Source organism: Micropterus dolomieu, linkage group LG10 (assembly GCF_021292245.1).
Source record: "Micropterus dolomieu isolate WLL.071019.BEF.003 ecotype Adirondacks linkage group LG10, ASM2129224v1, whole genome shotgun sequence".
Taxonomy (NCBI): Eukaryota; Metazoa; Chordata; class Actinopteri; order Centrarchiformes; family Centrarchidae; genus Micropterus; species Micropterus dolomieu.
This window is the reverse complement of record NC_060159.1, coordinates 23,374,960-23,388,420: the sequence shown is the minus strand read 5'-3', so window position 1 is coordinate 23,388,420 and position 13,461 is coordinate 23,374,960. Positions and strand designations below refer to the sequence as shown.

Genomic DNA, 13,461 nt, shown 5'->3' with positions numbered 1-13,461 from the left:
AGTAGTTTGTTGGAAACAAGGTTGATGAGAATAATGAGACTGAAGCAAAACAGTAAAGTTGTGGAGCTTAAAACCAGCTGAAAAAAAACGCTCTGTAGAGACATTAAACCATTGATCATGAGTATAGAAAGACTGCAGCTGTTTTGATGAAAGTAAGGAAATGTAGCTGTATGAGCTTCTGTTAAGTCTGTTAAGTATCCTCAAACTTCATGGCTGCTCCACATTGTTCTGAATATTGTGATGAAATCACATGTAGGAACCACAGTAGCGTGTGTATGGGCGTGTCTTTACGAGACATTCTGGGAAATACCCTGAGAAGTAATTACATGTGTGTAATATGTTAATTGGTCACTTACATTCCTTTAGAGCTCTTTGTCTTGCTTCAAAGTTCAAGGTTGTGACTCACTCAGTTGGAATAAGGATTCATGACAATTCTGACCGCCGGAGCTGCGGTGTTATTTTTTGTTTTTCTGTTTCAAATTTAATAATTGTTGGTGAGCACCTTGTTAAAGCATGCCTGAAAAACATGATGTTGAATCTATTTTTAAAAACATTTTGGTAACTGCCCAAATTTACTATATGAATGACGGCAGGCTGATTCACAATATGCAGCTCACCCACAATTAATTTTCTGCCACTGTGCTCTCTGTTGGCTTGATTCCCAGACATTTTGGCTGAGATACTTGTCAGTCAAGGACTCCAAAAATACCCATTGTCAAGCTTTAATATCTTCTCGGTGAAACAATAATTTAAAAATCAGCCCATAAATGCACTGGAAACAATGAAATCAGTTATCAATTATTTTCTATAAACTCACTCACACAGTCATGCAGCAAAGACTGAAAGGACAGTGGGAGTGTGAATAAATTCTGCTGCCATTTTGATACAACTGCACCCAGCCAGAAAATTCATGCTGAAAAACATTAATATTTAGTTATTTATATAGCAATTTAAACGAAATAAGAAGCTGGTGAGGGCGGCATGGTGGTGCAGGGGTTAGCACGAAGGTCATGGGTTCGAACGCTGGTCGTCCCAGGCCTTGCTGTGTGGAGTTTGCATGTTCTCCCCGTGTCTGCGGGGGTTCTCTCTGGGTGCTCCAGCCTTCTTCCCACCGTCATGCATGCTATTTACGGTCCTGCGATGGACTGGCGACCTGTCCAGAGTGTACCCCGCCTTTCGTCCGATGTCAGCTGGGACTGGCTCCAGCTCCCCGGGTCGCAGGGGAGCTGTATGTATGCATGATAAGCATTTGACAATGTCTGAGTAGGTGAAGAAGCTTGTGCTACACAGAGAGTATCTGCAGCCACTTTCAAAGGCTGTTTTACTGTTTTGTTTGTGGACATTTTTAGCTGGCTGCTCCTGTGTCACGCTCAGTCGATTAGTTGATTGGCAGGGTCTAGTCTGAGCTCTGACTGCCGCCCTGTGGCACTCCCACCCCATTTTGATGCAGTGCTGTTTGTGGATTTCAGCTCAGCATTCAACACAATCTCCCCCATGAAACTGATCAGCAAACTCAGCACTCTGGGCCAGTCTGCAACTGGATTTTAAACTTTCTCTCACACAGAACCCAGACAGTTTGGACTGGTGGGCACATCTCCTCTACTCTGTACTCAACACGGGAGCCTCCCAGGGCTGTGTGCTCAGCCCATCCTGTTCACGCTGTACACCCACGACTGCATCCCTCAACATGAGAACTCTGAACTCTGTTGTGAAGATTGCGGACGACACCACCATCATCGGCTGGATTTTAAAAAACAATAAAACTTCAATCGTCACTCTTGCAGAGTGGTGCTCAGAGAACAACCTACTGCTCAACATCAGCAAAACCAAGGAGCTGATTGTTGATTTTTGGAAGAAGGAGACAAAGACACACACTCTTGCCTACATCAGTGGAGCTGGGGAGGAGAAATTAGAAGAGAGATGCACAATAAATTATATATATATCATTATATCAATAGCAAACACTGTATGAACAATCAACAAGTGAAGCTGAGCTTTACATTACAAACAAAGTTAGAGTAAAGACTGGCTGGATAAATAGTTGTCGAGTAATAAAGTACAAATAAAACAATTTTGGTAATTCATTAATCGTAACTTTTTGAGTAAAATGCCCCTACTTTCCTACTTTTTGAAGGTTTGCTGCTTTTCTTTGCGTTTAGTGACATGAAACTGAATATGTTTGGGCATTGGATGTTTTTTTTGTACACAACAAGCAATCTGATGGCATCGAATTTGGTTCTGGATAATTGTGAAACTATTTTATTATTGACTAAACAATGATTTTATTAATCAAGAAAAAGTACTGTATGTTCCCAATCAAATGCCATTTATAGTTTGACAATATTTACAGTGTATAGTTACAGGGAACGTAGCATCACGTTTACACAAAGGTAAGTAAATACATATGCATAAATATATTTCCTTAAATGTTGTCTCATGACAATTTTGCGATGAATTCTAAAGAGGACTTTGTGTTTTAATTATAGATATTTTTTTTTACCCTTTTTTTACACAGAAAAACAGAGGCGATAACAATACCACGAACTGCAGGATTATGTGCAGCGAGCAGATGAGCAGTTCTGGGAACACATCGGAGAAATGAACACTGATGTTTTTAATGAAATGGATGAGGACACAATTATCTGCTGGGTCTTGGCAGGCGAGTGGAGGCTGCCTTTGTTTTTATTTTTACTGTACATACACTTGATAAAGTATTTTGCTCATTGATTTCTATTGAACGGTGTTTCTCCCTCCTAAAATAAAGGTCTCTTTTTCACAGACCATAACAGCACGGAAAGTCAATTTGGTAACAGTTGCATTAACTGTTTTATCACCACACTGCCAGGTCACAACAGGGCCCCAGAGAAAATGACGTGAAATGGTAAGGTCAGCTGTGTAACGTATCAAGTCGGGACTGTGGGACAGTTGCTGGCACCTCTAGTTGAACAACAGTAAGTATCTACCAGCTGTTCATACTAATTATTCACTTACAAAACACAAATCTTTTTGGCAGTGTAGTGTGAGTTTATCTTTGACAAAGAAGATGCCGGTGAACCACCAACTTTAAGACCAAGACCCAGGGTTAGTCATTCGTTCATTTCTTTGAAGTAAACGGTAACAAAGCCTTTGAAATAATTTTCAGAGACAGAGAAAGGACATCATTATTGTTAAGGTACAAGCAAATGAAAGCTACTCCTTGGTCAGTGGTGGAAAGTTACAAGTACACTTACTCAAGAACTTAAAGGCAGAGTGAGTGATTATGCAGGATTGTTGATACTTAAGTGCCAAACAAATCTCATTACTCCCTCAGATGCTCCGCCCTCCCCAAATTTCAAATCTGAGGTTTCTCCAGTTTGCCTGGTCATATAACTTGTTTCTGTTTTACTCTTCAGACCTTTTCCCTCTTTGGCTGTTTCTTCACAGTGCCTGAAGTCCAGCATGTTCGAATGTGCCGGTGTATAGAACTCTCTCTCTCATCACTCTTGTGCACGAGCACTAACGCCCCCTGTTGCTGATTGTTGGAACAACATTGTGTGGCAAGGTCCACACCACTTTCTTTATTTGTTTAACATTTACAGAACCAGGGTATATTGGATAACAATCACTTACTATCCCTTTGAGTACAATTCTGAGTACTGTGGTGTATTTTACTTTAGTGTTGTAAATTACATACAAGATTTTAAAAATAATAATGAGCATTTAAAATACAATTTATTATTGTACAGTAAAATAAAGCCACCCAACAGTGTAAATATTATTCAAAGTAGCTCTTCTGCAGCTAGCTACAACATTTAAATATTATATATAATAATAATAAAACAAAGGCAGCCCACTTTGGCTGCATGATGAGTACTTTTACTTTTAGACTTTAAGTAGGCCTACATGCATTTTCATGTGTAATTTGACTGGTAGATGGTGTTTAGAAGTCTTGCAGTAACAGTTCTTAGAAATGTGGCTGGGGTTTTGCCCAACTGGATAAGAGATTTCAAAGAAGAATTCAAGGGAATTGAGTGTTTGTGATAAGGAGTGTAAATCCACGTGTAAAACATTAACTCACGTGAGTGAAGCAACAACAAAACACGACTAAGCCGATAACTTTTATGTCCTTAAGTTGAGGATTGGCAACAAGATAGCATACACTTCAATTACAATGTATTAAACAAGGATGGTTTAATTACTTTATATGTTAATGAAAGATTAGATTACACCACTTGAGAACTGTAATAATGTTTTGTGACTACAAGTCAAACCTTTAATAGCAGTAGCTGGTGCCATCCAGCTTTTTTGTGTAAGTACAACTCACCTACTTAGTTGTGTTAACATACTGTGGCAATATCAATGACCTACTTTAGTATCTAGCTATACTAACATAAAATATCACAATTACAAGACAAATGCAGCCTTTTTGGGGTTTTTACCACCTGAACAAATTAAACAAGAAAAGAACATTATATTTTCCAGCTTTAATCTTGGAAATTACAGATGTTTGGATGTACTGACAAATGCTGTGGCGCCGTCAGTAAGAGCACAACTGTTAGATGCAATTAGACATGTGGCTTCTTCTTTGCTGACATGCTCTGTAGTTCATAGCTGGACAATGTCTTTTAGGGCTGTCATTTGAAGAGTTTGAACTTGCGCAGCAGCGGCTGGACAGTCTCTTTTGGACATGGCTTCAGAGCCAAGCAGGTGGGGATGTTCTCTGGTTGTTCTATCCAAAGCTTGTGGGCCACACCAGCCTGTGTTAGATTCTCTGATAGACTGGACAGGGCGGTCTCGTCTGGAGCCTGGAGGAAAATTAAATACGCACAAGTACAGTCAACTAGACTTTTAAAAATCATTTAACACATTTAAGACTTCACCAAAGATTGTCATTATTTCACATTTCACTCCGGTGCTCCAGAAGAGAATTTTTTTTGCTGTTTCCGTCTAAACCACATGTAGCAGTGAAATTAAAACCTCTAAATGCATCATGTATTTATACAAATTTTCTGAATTAAGTAATTATTGAATTTCATCATAGTAAAATGTCATTTGACTCAGCTCTAATGAAGAGCTGGTTTCATCTTATAACCTTAACCATTATCATTTAAAATATTATAATTATATCAACCCTTAATATGATTTCCATCTCAAGGTTAAAATATGTTATAATTTAGTTGCTCAAAGATATCTGTATCACTACGTCTAACCCTAAATATTGTATGGAGAAATACCAAACTCCATTCGAAATTTCGTGATTTAGATTGATTTGCTTATCAGCACATATTTATACCAGCTGGAAATCCTTTCATGGACTTATATCTTTAAAGAGTGACGGGGTGAAATTCGGCACTCAGCTTACACTCCTGACAGAACTTTTACATTATGAAATCCAGGACTTTTTAAAATCGCTTCACCTTTAATAGCGAACTTAGCCAAAACCAATGGTGGCTCGTGCAAAGCATAATTGAGTTTAAAGGAATTTAGCGTGGCCGAATAATTCAACAAACCCGAATAGCTTTTAATTTGTGATTACCTAAATTGTCATAAACGATTTCACCCCTGTACATTTGTTGACAAACCGGGCGGCGCTAAAGTGACGAATATTTGAATGGAGTCTGGCGTGACATGCCGAGCTTACCCCAAGCACCACTTTATGCATTGAGTCCAGCTCTGCCAAGTACTGCTGTGTGTCCGGGTCTCCGTAGTGAAGGTGAATGGCGGCGGTGGCAGCATGACAGGCCTGAGTTATAACGGCTCCCAGTGGCCAGGACAGCTTGTGGACCAGATCCGACCGAACAACCACATACTGGACCAACCGGCTGGGAGACCCGGCTCCTGTGGCTGCCATTTTCAGCCAATACAGGAACGTGTGTTTATTTTCCGGTTCAGCCGCTGTGTGGTTTATCATGAAAGGATATTACGTTACTGCCCTCTGCCGGTTACTTTTAACTCAAACCTTCATGGTAAAACCAGTTTGACTACATGTTGTACCAGCAGAGGAACAAGCTCTTCTCTTAATTGCAAACAATAGATCCAGTAGGCCTATATGTAAATATACACGTGTGTAGTATGGATTTATCAACCCATTATCTCCTTCCAAAATAGTTTCCTAAACACAATTAGGACATATAACCATTTTACATTTTAAAATGTCTTTGTAGTTTAAACAGCTGGTATAGCTAATTACATTTACATTTTTTATATTATTAAGACCCAGTTTTACATTATTATTTTTTTACATTTACCTGACGATTATCCAAAGTGACTTAGAATCGCTATACATGTCAGAGGTCGCACGCCTCTGGAGCATCGTTGGGTTAAGTGTCTTGCTTAGGGACACAATGGTGAATGGGTCACAGGGGGAATTGAACCCTGGTCTCTCATACCAAAGGCATGTGTCTTATCCATTGTTGTCTCACTAGCCTTTTCTTCTCTTCATCATCTTCTATGCTTCTTGTCTGGCTTTTTGGCAAACTAGACACCTGTTGGCATGTTGGCGTCTCACAATTACTTGCATTCTTTTCAACTGCTGGCTCAGTATTTTTCATTGTGACAACACACCTGTATATATTTTATACATTAAAAGTGTTTGTTCCTTCACCATCTCACCTTCTGTATAGCTAATTATTTTTGTTGTGCTGTCTTGATCAAACAGGCTCAATCCACGTTTAAAACCTTTATACCTTTGTTAGTACACGTGGGTGTCAATAAGTTCCTTTTATACAGACTTTTTAGTCAAACTTGTGGTAATGGCAGTAACAGTCACCACCTCAAATGCTTTATTACAACACTGGGAGAAACCCTTTCACTGCAATCTGCCTGGGCAAAGATTTACTTACTAAGATAATTCAGATAAAGTTGTTCAGTGTGCTGTGTGTATTGTAATATTATATTCTATTGACAGTAATGAAAGCCCTCCAGGCTGAGGATGTATAGAAGTTTATTAATGACAAAACTAGTGAGAGCTAGTTTTTATCAGTCTGTCAGTAAGATTGATAAGTAGATTTGCATGTGCAAAATACGTTTTGACAGTGTGCAGAGTCAAAATTGTAGACCTTAAGATATATTATGCCAAGATCTCCTCAGTGTTTCATCAACATTTTGTCCTGTCCTGATGAAACCAGTTTGATAAGCACTCACTCACAACTTAAAACAAATTGTGGCCGCACATCAAACATTTTAAACTTGTTCTGCATCAAATTTGCAGTTAAAACTCAAATTGTTGTAGCTCAATAATGTTGTTGTTATTGAATTTCTATAATCTTGCGTCTCTTAAAATACTTTGCCTTTTAAATGAAATGTAAACCACCGATTCACTTCAAATAAATAACAAACAAACACAAGTAAATGTCACAATAATTATTTATTAAGCATACACATTATAATATAAATATAAAATATGCTATTTTTGTTTTTAAAATTGGTGAGACATCATTATATCTGTGTTGAGACAGACAACCATACAAACAGGTTTTAATATTCTACCAAAATCGGCTGAAACTTCTATGCAGCTGTAACAAACTTGCCATGATGGTGTCATCCTAAAATAAGAGCCTGTATTCATGGAGCATGTCAGAGAAGTGTAACTGATCTAGGATCAGGTCCATGTAAATGTCACCATAAATGAGGAGGCAAGCTGGTCTTAGATCAGCACCCCTAGTCTAAGATGCTGTATGCAGTGGGCCCACGTACAGAGAGAGCACAATAACCTACCGTATATTTCTTTATATATATATATTTCTTACTGTAGTCCAACAATGGCAATTAGCAGCATGATAATGCACCACTCAGTTTTTTTTCTAGTTCCAAGAAACTGCAACATAAGTAAGGAAATAAAGAAATAAAATAAACATCAAACATACTGATGATCATTGTCACTGTACTAAGAGAGAAACTCATCCACAGTGAAACAATCAAGAGATAAACAATCAAATCAGATCAGAGTGATGACATTTGATGGTCAGGATTTGGGTTCAATTCAGCTTCACCTCAGTCAACAACAAGAAGTGGAAAATCATTACATTTTTACGAAAAGTTAAAATGAACGACATCGAGTTCTGTGCGTTTATTATCGACAGACCCATGAGATTTTATTCTCAGACCTTAAATTACAATTTCAGCTGACTGAATCTGAAGTGAATTGATCCCCAAACCATATCAATGACAATAAAGAACAAAGAGTTTGAACATTTTTTCTCTTTTTTTCTGCAATTTTTCTTAGTTATTTTTTTTGTTAGTTCAAGTTTGGTTGACATGCTGAATTCCTTTGTGTTTGCAGGTTTGTGGTCAATCAAAAGGAAAAGTACTGAGCGAACCACTCCTGGCGCTGGGCGTCCGGGGAGTCGATGGCGGAGTCCTTTGTTTCAGGAGGGCTTTTGGGACGGGAGCGCAAGAATAAAATTGAAGACAGAAAAGACAAGTCAGGGAAGAAGCCAGAGGTTAATTCATAGTGTTACACATGACTTAACGGTAGGAGCAGTGTCAGGTTATCATTTATCCCCCCGGTGTTTTTTTGTCATTTGCCATTTGAGACATAGTCAGTTGTTGTACTATTACTATTATTACTACAGTCCTTTGCTGGACCTCCTCTATTTCTGTGATAAAAGTGTAATTTTTCCACTTAAACTATTTTTTGCTGTGTTACTTTTACTAATCAAAAGGTTTAAAGGTCTGTGATTGTGTAATCCAATGTTCTCTCCACAAGGGGGCAGCAAAGTCATTGTCAGGATCCAGTGAGCCACAACAGAGCAGAGCAGAGAAACACATCCCATCTCCATACTACATACCAATTATTGTATACACACAGACGGGAGAAAAGTAATTAAAATAGAGAAGAAACATATCAAATGCAGATGCTTCCACGCACCTGGCTCACTGAAATAAATGAGGGAATATCTTGTATTGTTCATCCCTCCAGTTCCACAGAAGAGCGGCATCGATTAATCGATTAGTTGTCAACTATTAAATTAACTGACAACGTTTTATGTAGTGATTATAACTGAGGTTCAGGAACAAGACCACGCCTCTCTCACTAATCCAACCACACCTGTACTTCACTCATTTCATCCTCCTGTGCCTCTCCAATTAAATCACGGTCAGCCAAGGCCTTTCTGTGTTCTCCCCGTGTTTGCGTGGGTTTCCTCCCCGGGCGCTCCGGTTTCCTCCCACCATCAAAGACACGCACGCTAAAATTCACAATTCCGACAAAGTAGTTGTTATTGTTCTACCACATTAACCACAGAGGGATCATAAGCAAGACGCTTATAGAGACGTGCCCCCACCCTGAGTCTCAACCGCCGGGTTCCTAGTCGCTCCGGCCACCACGACCGGGATCAACCCCCTCCATCCCTTCCTCCTCGACCCCTCTGTCCTTTCATCCCTGAGCCTTCTCTCTAACTAAATGTTATACCTTAATTGACGTGGTATTAGTTAGCGAACAATCGATTAATCATTCCGAATAATTTTTCTAAGAAAAAAACATCCGAATTGTCTGATACCAACGACTGAAACGTAAATATTTTCTGGTTTCTTTGCTCCTCTGTGACAGTAAACTGAATATATCTGGGTTTTAGACAAAACATTGTTATTATTTTATTACATTTTATAGACCAAAACGACTAATCGATTAATCTAGAAAATGGTCGACAGATGAATCGATAATGAAAATAATCGTTAGTTGCTGCCCTATGCCACATACTTGGCAAAGAGCGCTGAAGAAGTTCTGAAGGCTCGTGATGGCCCGACTCCTCACTAAGACACTTCATGTTTATCCTTAACTTTGTCACTAATCTGTATATACGGTATGAAAAAATATCCGTATACATGTAGACCTTAAAGTCTGGTCATCATCTACATTAAATTTATTTGCACTAACAAGACTCTGTTTTTAAAGCCTGATATTTTTTTTAATCTGTGCCACTGATCTGCCACCAGGCCACAGCGCTGGGTGACACTGTAGTTTATTTTGACTCAGTCCCACTTACACGTCCAGCTTCCCCAAAAACTCACTAGAACACCAAATGTGGATTAATCCGCTGTTGAAAACAGTTCCCGACAAATGTATTATTTCCTCCTGTTTGAGTAACATTTGTTAAAAACTACAACAACCAGCTGTTTTAGTTAATTACTGAGCATTTAAAAAAATAAAAGTATATATTTTCAGTTGAAACAAATGGTATGGCATGGTAGGGAAGTCGGAAAGCATTCAGAGACGGATTAACTCATATAAAATCACTATTCTGATCCTTCAATGCAATACATTTTTAATTGTTTAAAGTTGTTTAAAGTGTTATTTTGTATGCACGCTGGCTTTTTAAAAAAAAAGGTATACTACATTTTGTCCAGTGGGAACACACTACATACTCAAAAACCTGCCTAGACTTTGAGCTTATTATACGTTTCAGTGTATGGAGTTCAGCGGAGGAAGGCCTTGAGATGTGGTTAAAAGCCCTAAAAGACTTATGTATGAGTTATGATTTCTGTGTGTAGACGTGATACAGTACCTAACTGCACAAACTCTTCCAACCCTCATAAATATTTTTACTGGAAAATGCCATTTCCATGCATCGTTGGTGGTCTCTGTCTGTCTCTGACCGGATGAAGCAGCACGACCTCAGGGGGAAAAAATGTTGTTCCCCAAAGTTTGAACTAATTAGGTTGAGTGTTTGCATCTATCAAAACAAACATCTATTGGAGCTACTTCTGCTTTTTTAATTGGCTACTTCTTAAATAAACAGCCCCATAACCCCGAGGTGATATTTAAATTTTAGGGGGTGATTTTTTGTTGTTGTTTTCTGTGCTTTAGGAAGTCAATTACTTCCCAAAGGACTTCCCTTATATCTGTGCCGCTTGATAAATCATGTTTATATTATATATACATGTTCACAACTCAGACCTAATAGATTCTGTTTTAAGTCCATACAATAATATTTGTAATACATACAGTAATTTGCATACAACGTCCCCCTATTAAACAAACACTATAGTGCACTTTAACGCTTTTTACTTATTATAAAATAGCAATAGTGAAACCTTTCTCCATGATCAGTTATGACATATTCCTCTGTCTGTCAATGCAATCAACTTCACATTGTCATAGACAAATGGAAGTCTGAGCAAGATAAGATGCTTCATGATAAGATTGTTCATATCTAAATGCTGAAATCAGTCATTTTTATCCTATTTCAACATTACATATGAGAACATATTTAAAGTTTAGAAAGTATCAAGGTGTCTAAAGTATAAAAAAAAAAACACATTCACATTAGCAGGTCCATGGAGAATTACCTGTGTATGGCCATTAAGTTAAAATAAAGTATTTTCAACTAATCATTATTTTTGGATATCAGCTTATGTACCGAAACATAAGAGAGGGGAGGGGAATGAAGAAGCGAGAGATGAAGGAAGGAGGGAATCAGAGGAAAGGAAGTAACGATGTGACTCCTCTTTACAGCATGAGAGGAAAGTGCACAACCTCGGGGCCAGCTATCCTAAATCCTACAGGTCTGTCTCTTACACTGTGGTCATCGGGCATCTGGCCCAACAGACCCTTCAGGATCAGTAAAGGAACAACATGTTTTTTTACATTGTTCTACTGGTTACCTAAGTAAGTTATTTTGTGTTATCTTTTGTGTACATTTGACCAATCCTGTAAAACAGCTGGTGCATTTTTGCTATGTTATCTGCAATGACAACATTAAAGTCCAACTGAAGTTGAATTTTTTTTATATCTGCTCTGTAAATCACGTGTTCTCGTTTAAGAGAAAAGTCAGAAACCAAAAGGGAGAAATTTTGTCCTTTAGTTTCATGATGGTTTCACTTTGATTTGCATTCTTTCAATGGAATACTGGTCTGATATCCGTCTATGTGGATGGAGACCGTATCTTGATACAGCCAACTACATCATGCATAAAGTATGGCTGGGCAATTAAACAATAATGATAATTATTTTAATATATAATTTTCCAATAACAATATAATTAATTTTCAATATATCGTCAATTAATATTTGGTTTAATTCATTTGAATCAGGGACAAATTAACACTTAATTTTTCTATTAAAATATTTATTTTGTTAAGCAAAAGGGGCTGAAAAAAGACTTACTGATCAAATTTGTTGAAAAAGATTTTATCATAATAGTTTTGAATGATCCACTGTTTGGCATCAAGTGTCACATTCTGACCATAAAGAAAAGTTTAACCAATTTCTTCAATTTTTACTCAGGAGCAAAAATCAGCCTTAAAACTTGAAAGAAATAATGATTTGACATTGATCGTGATAATTATCGATATCGAATGATATTAAATGTTTTCATCGTGATAACATTTTTGGCCATATTGCCCAGCCTTAGCTTAAAGCAGTAACGACTTCAAGCGTAGGCAGAGCAGACACTCACGCTGCGTCAGACAGAAGCCTGCTACACAACGACACATAAGCCACCAACTCTGAACAACAACCACATTAGCTTTCCTGCTAAAGTCTCCTTCTTACAAACTCACATCTTGATCTGCAACTTAACTTCTTGAACAAGCAACCAAACAAACACTGACCGGGGAAAAGTGCCTTAGTCTAGATAACCACTTTGCTGCAGCACATTTAACATCATGCACATCATGTACTTGCAAATGTCACTTCGGTCTGCTTAGGTGCTTTGTGGTCCTTACTCCTGAACACCACTGACGACACGTCCATGACATGTCGACTACAGCACATGTTTGTTTACTCTCATTCCCTACGATGTAACACAGCTGCTGTCAATTAAATCAATCAATCACAGTACATTATTTTTGACTAAATATGTGATTTCAGTAGGACTTTAAAGCTGCAACTAGTTCTCATTTCCTGGTTGTTACTTCTATTGGAGGCCCATCGCTGACACACAGTGCACAGTATACTAGTGTTTACATGGTGCACCAAACAAACCGTACAGGTGATAATAATAGTAGCACAAATGACAAGGAGGATGATTGAGTGTTACTTTAAAGCTACACATTTGTTTTAGGTGTTAGTAAATAATGGAAATGTTTTCTTACAGTTGTATTCACCCTGTAGTCTGTAGGGACCATGTTTGTATAAGTCCCATACACAGGGGCACAGTGCTTAAACTTTTATTGACCTTTGTCCCTACTCATCTGTTGCATTACCTTTACTTGCGTACCCTTACATTACTGTTGATATTTTAAACATTTAAACAACCTATATTTTCTCTCTCCGCTGCACATGTAGCTGCAATCATGTTCTCATTAGTCCTAACAGATCAAGTGGTAACGTTATAATCTGTATTTTGATATTTTTTCCATGCAAAAATTTAAAACATCTACCTGGATTTATGCACATTAAGTTAGCGTGTAATTTACATTCTCATGTTATTCATCATTGCTTAAACAAACAAACAAAAAACAGTAAGAGGAGAAAATCTTTAAATGTACTAGAGATTTAGTAGTTGGTAGTAGTTGGTGTCCAGCATCCTTTCTGGTTGG

General features: G+C 38.0%; 2 protein-coding genes across 5 annotated transcripts in view; both read right to left on the bottom strand.

Annotated features, from left to right (window-relative positions):
- Positions 1-4,448: 4,448 nt before the first annotated feature.
- On the bottom strand, positions 4,449-5,861 carry ptrhd1 (peptidyl-tRNA hydrolase domain containing 1). Its single transcript, XM_046060831.1, has 2 exons — positions 5,621-5,861; positions 4,449-4,784 (listed from the first exon to the last, which is right to left on the bottom strand). The coding sequence occupies exons 1-2, from the start codon at positions 5,828-5,830 to the stop codon at positions 4,614-4,616; spliced, it is 381 nt and encodes a 126-aa protein (XP_045916787.1). The 5' UTR covers positions 5,831-5,861; the 3' UTR covers positions 4,449-4,613.
- A 1,568-nt stretch (positions 5,862-7,429) lies between these two features.
- fam184ab (family with sequence similarity 184 member Ab) overlaps positions 7,430-13,461 on the bottom strand; it is a 144,826-nt gene continuing 138,794 nt past the window's right edge. For 2 of the 4 annotated variants that reach the window (XM_046061143.1, XM_046061145.1), the window contains exon 22: positions 7,430-8,354. In XM_046061143.1, coding sequence (XP_045917099.1) covers positions 8,273-8,354 — 82 coding nt within the window. In that variant the 3' untranslated portion in view covers positions 7,430-8,272. The remainder of the gene's footprint in view (positions 8,355-13,461) is intronic. The other 2 variants (XM_046061144.1, XM_046061146.1) reach the window with 1 other exon arrangement.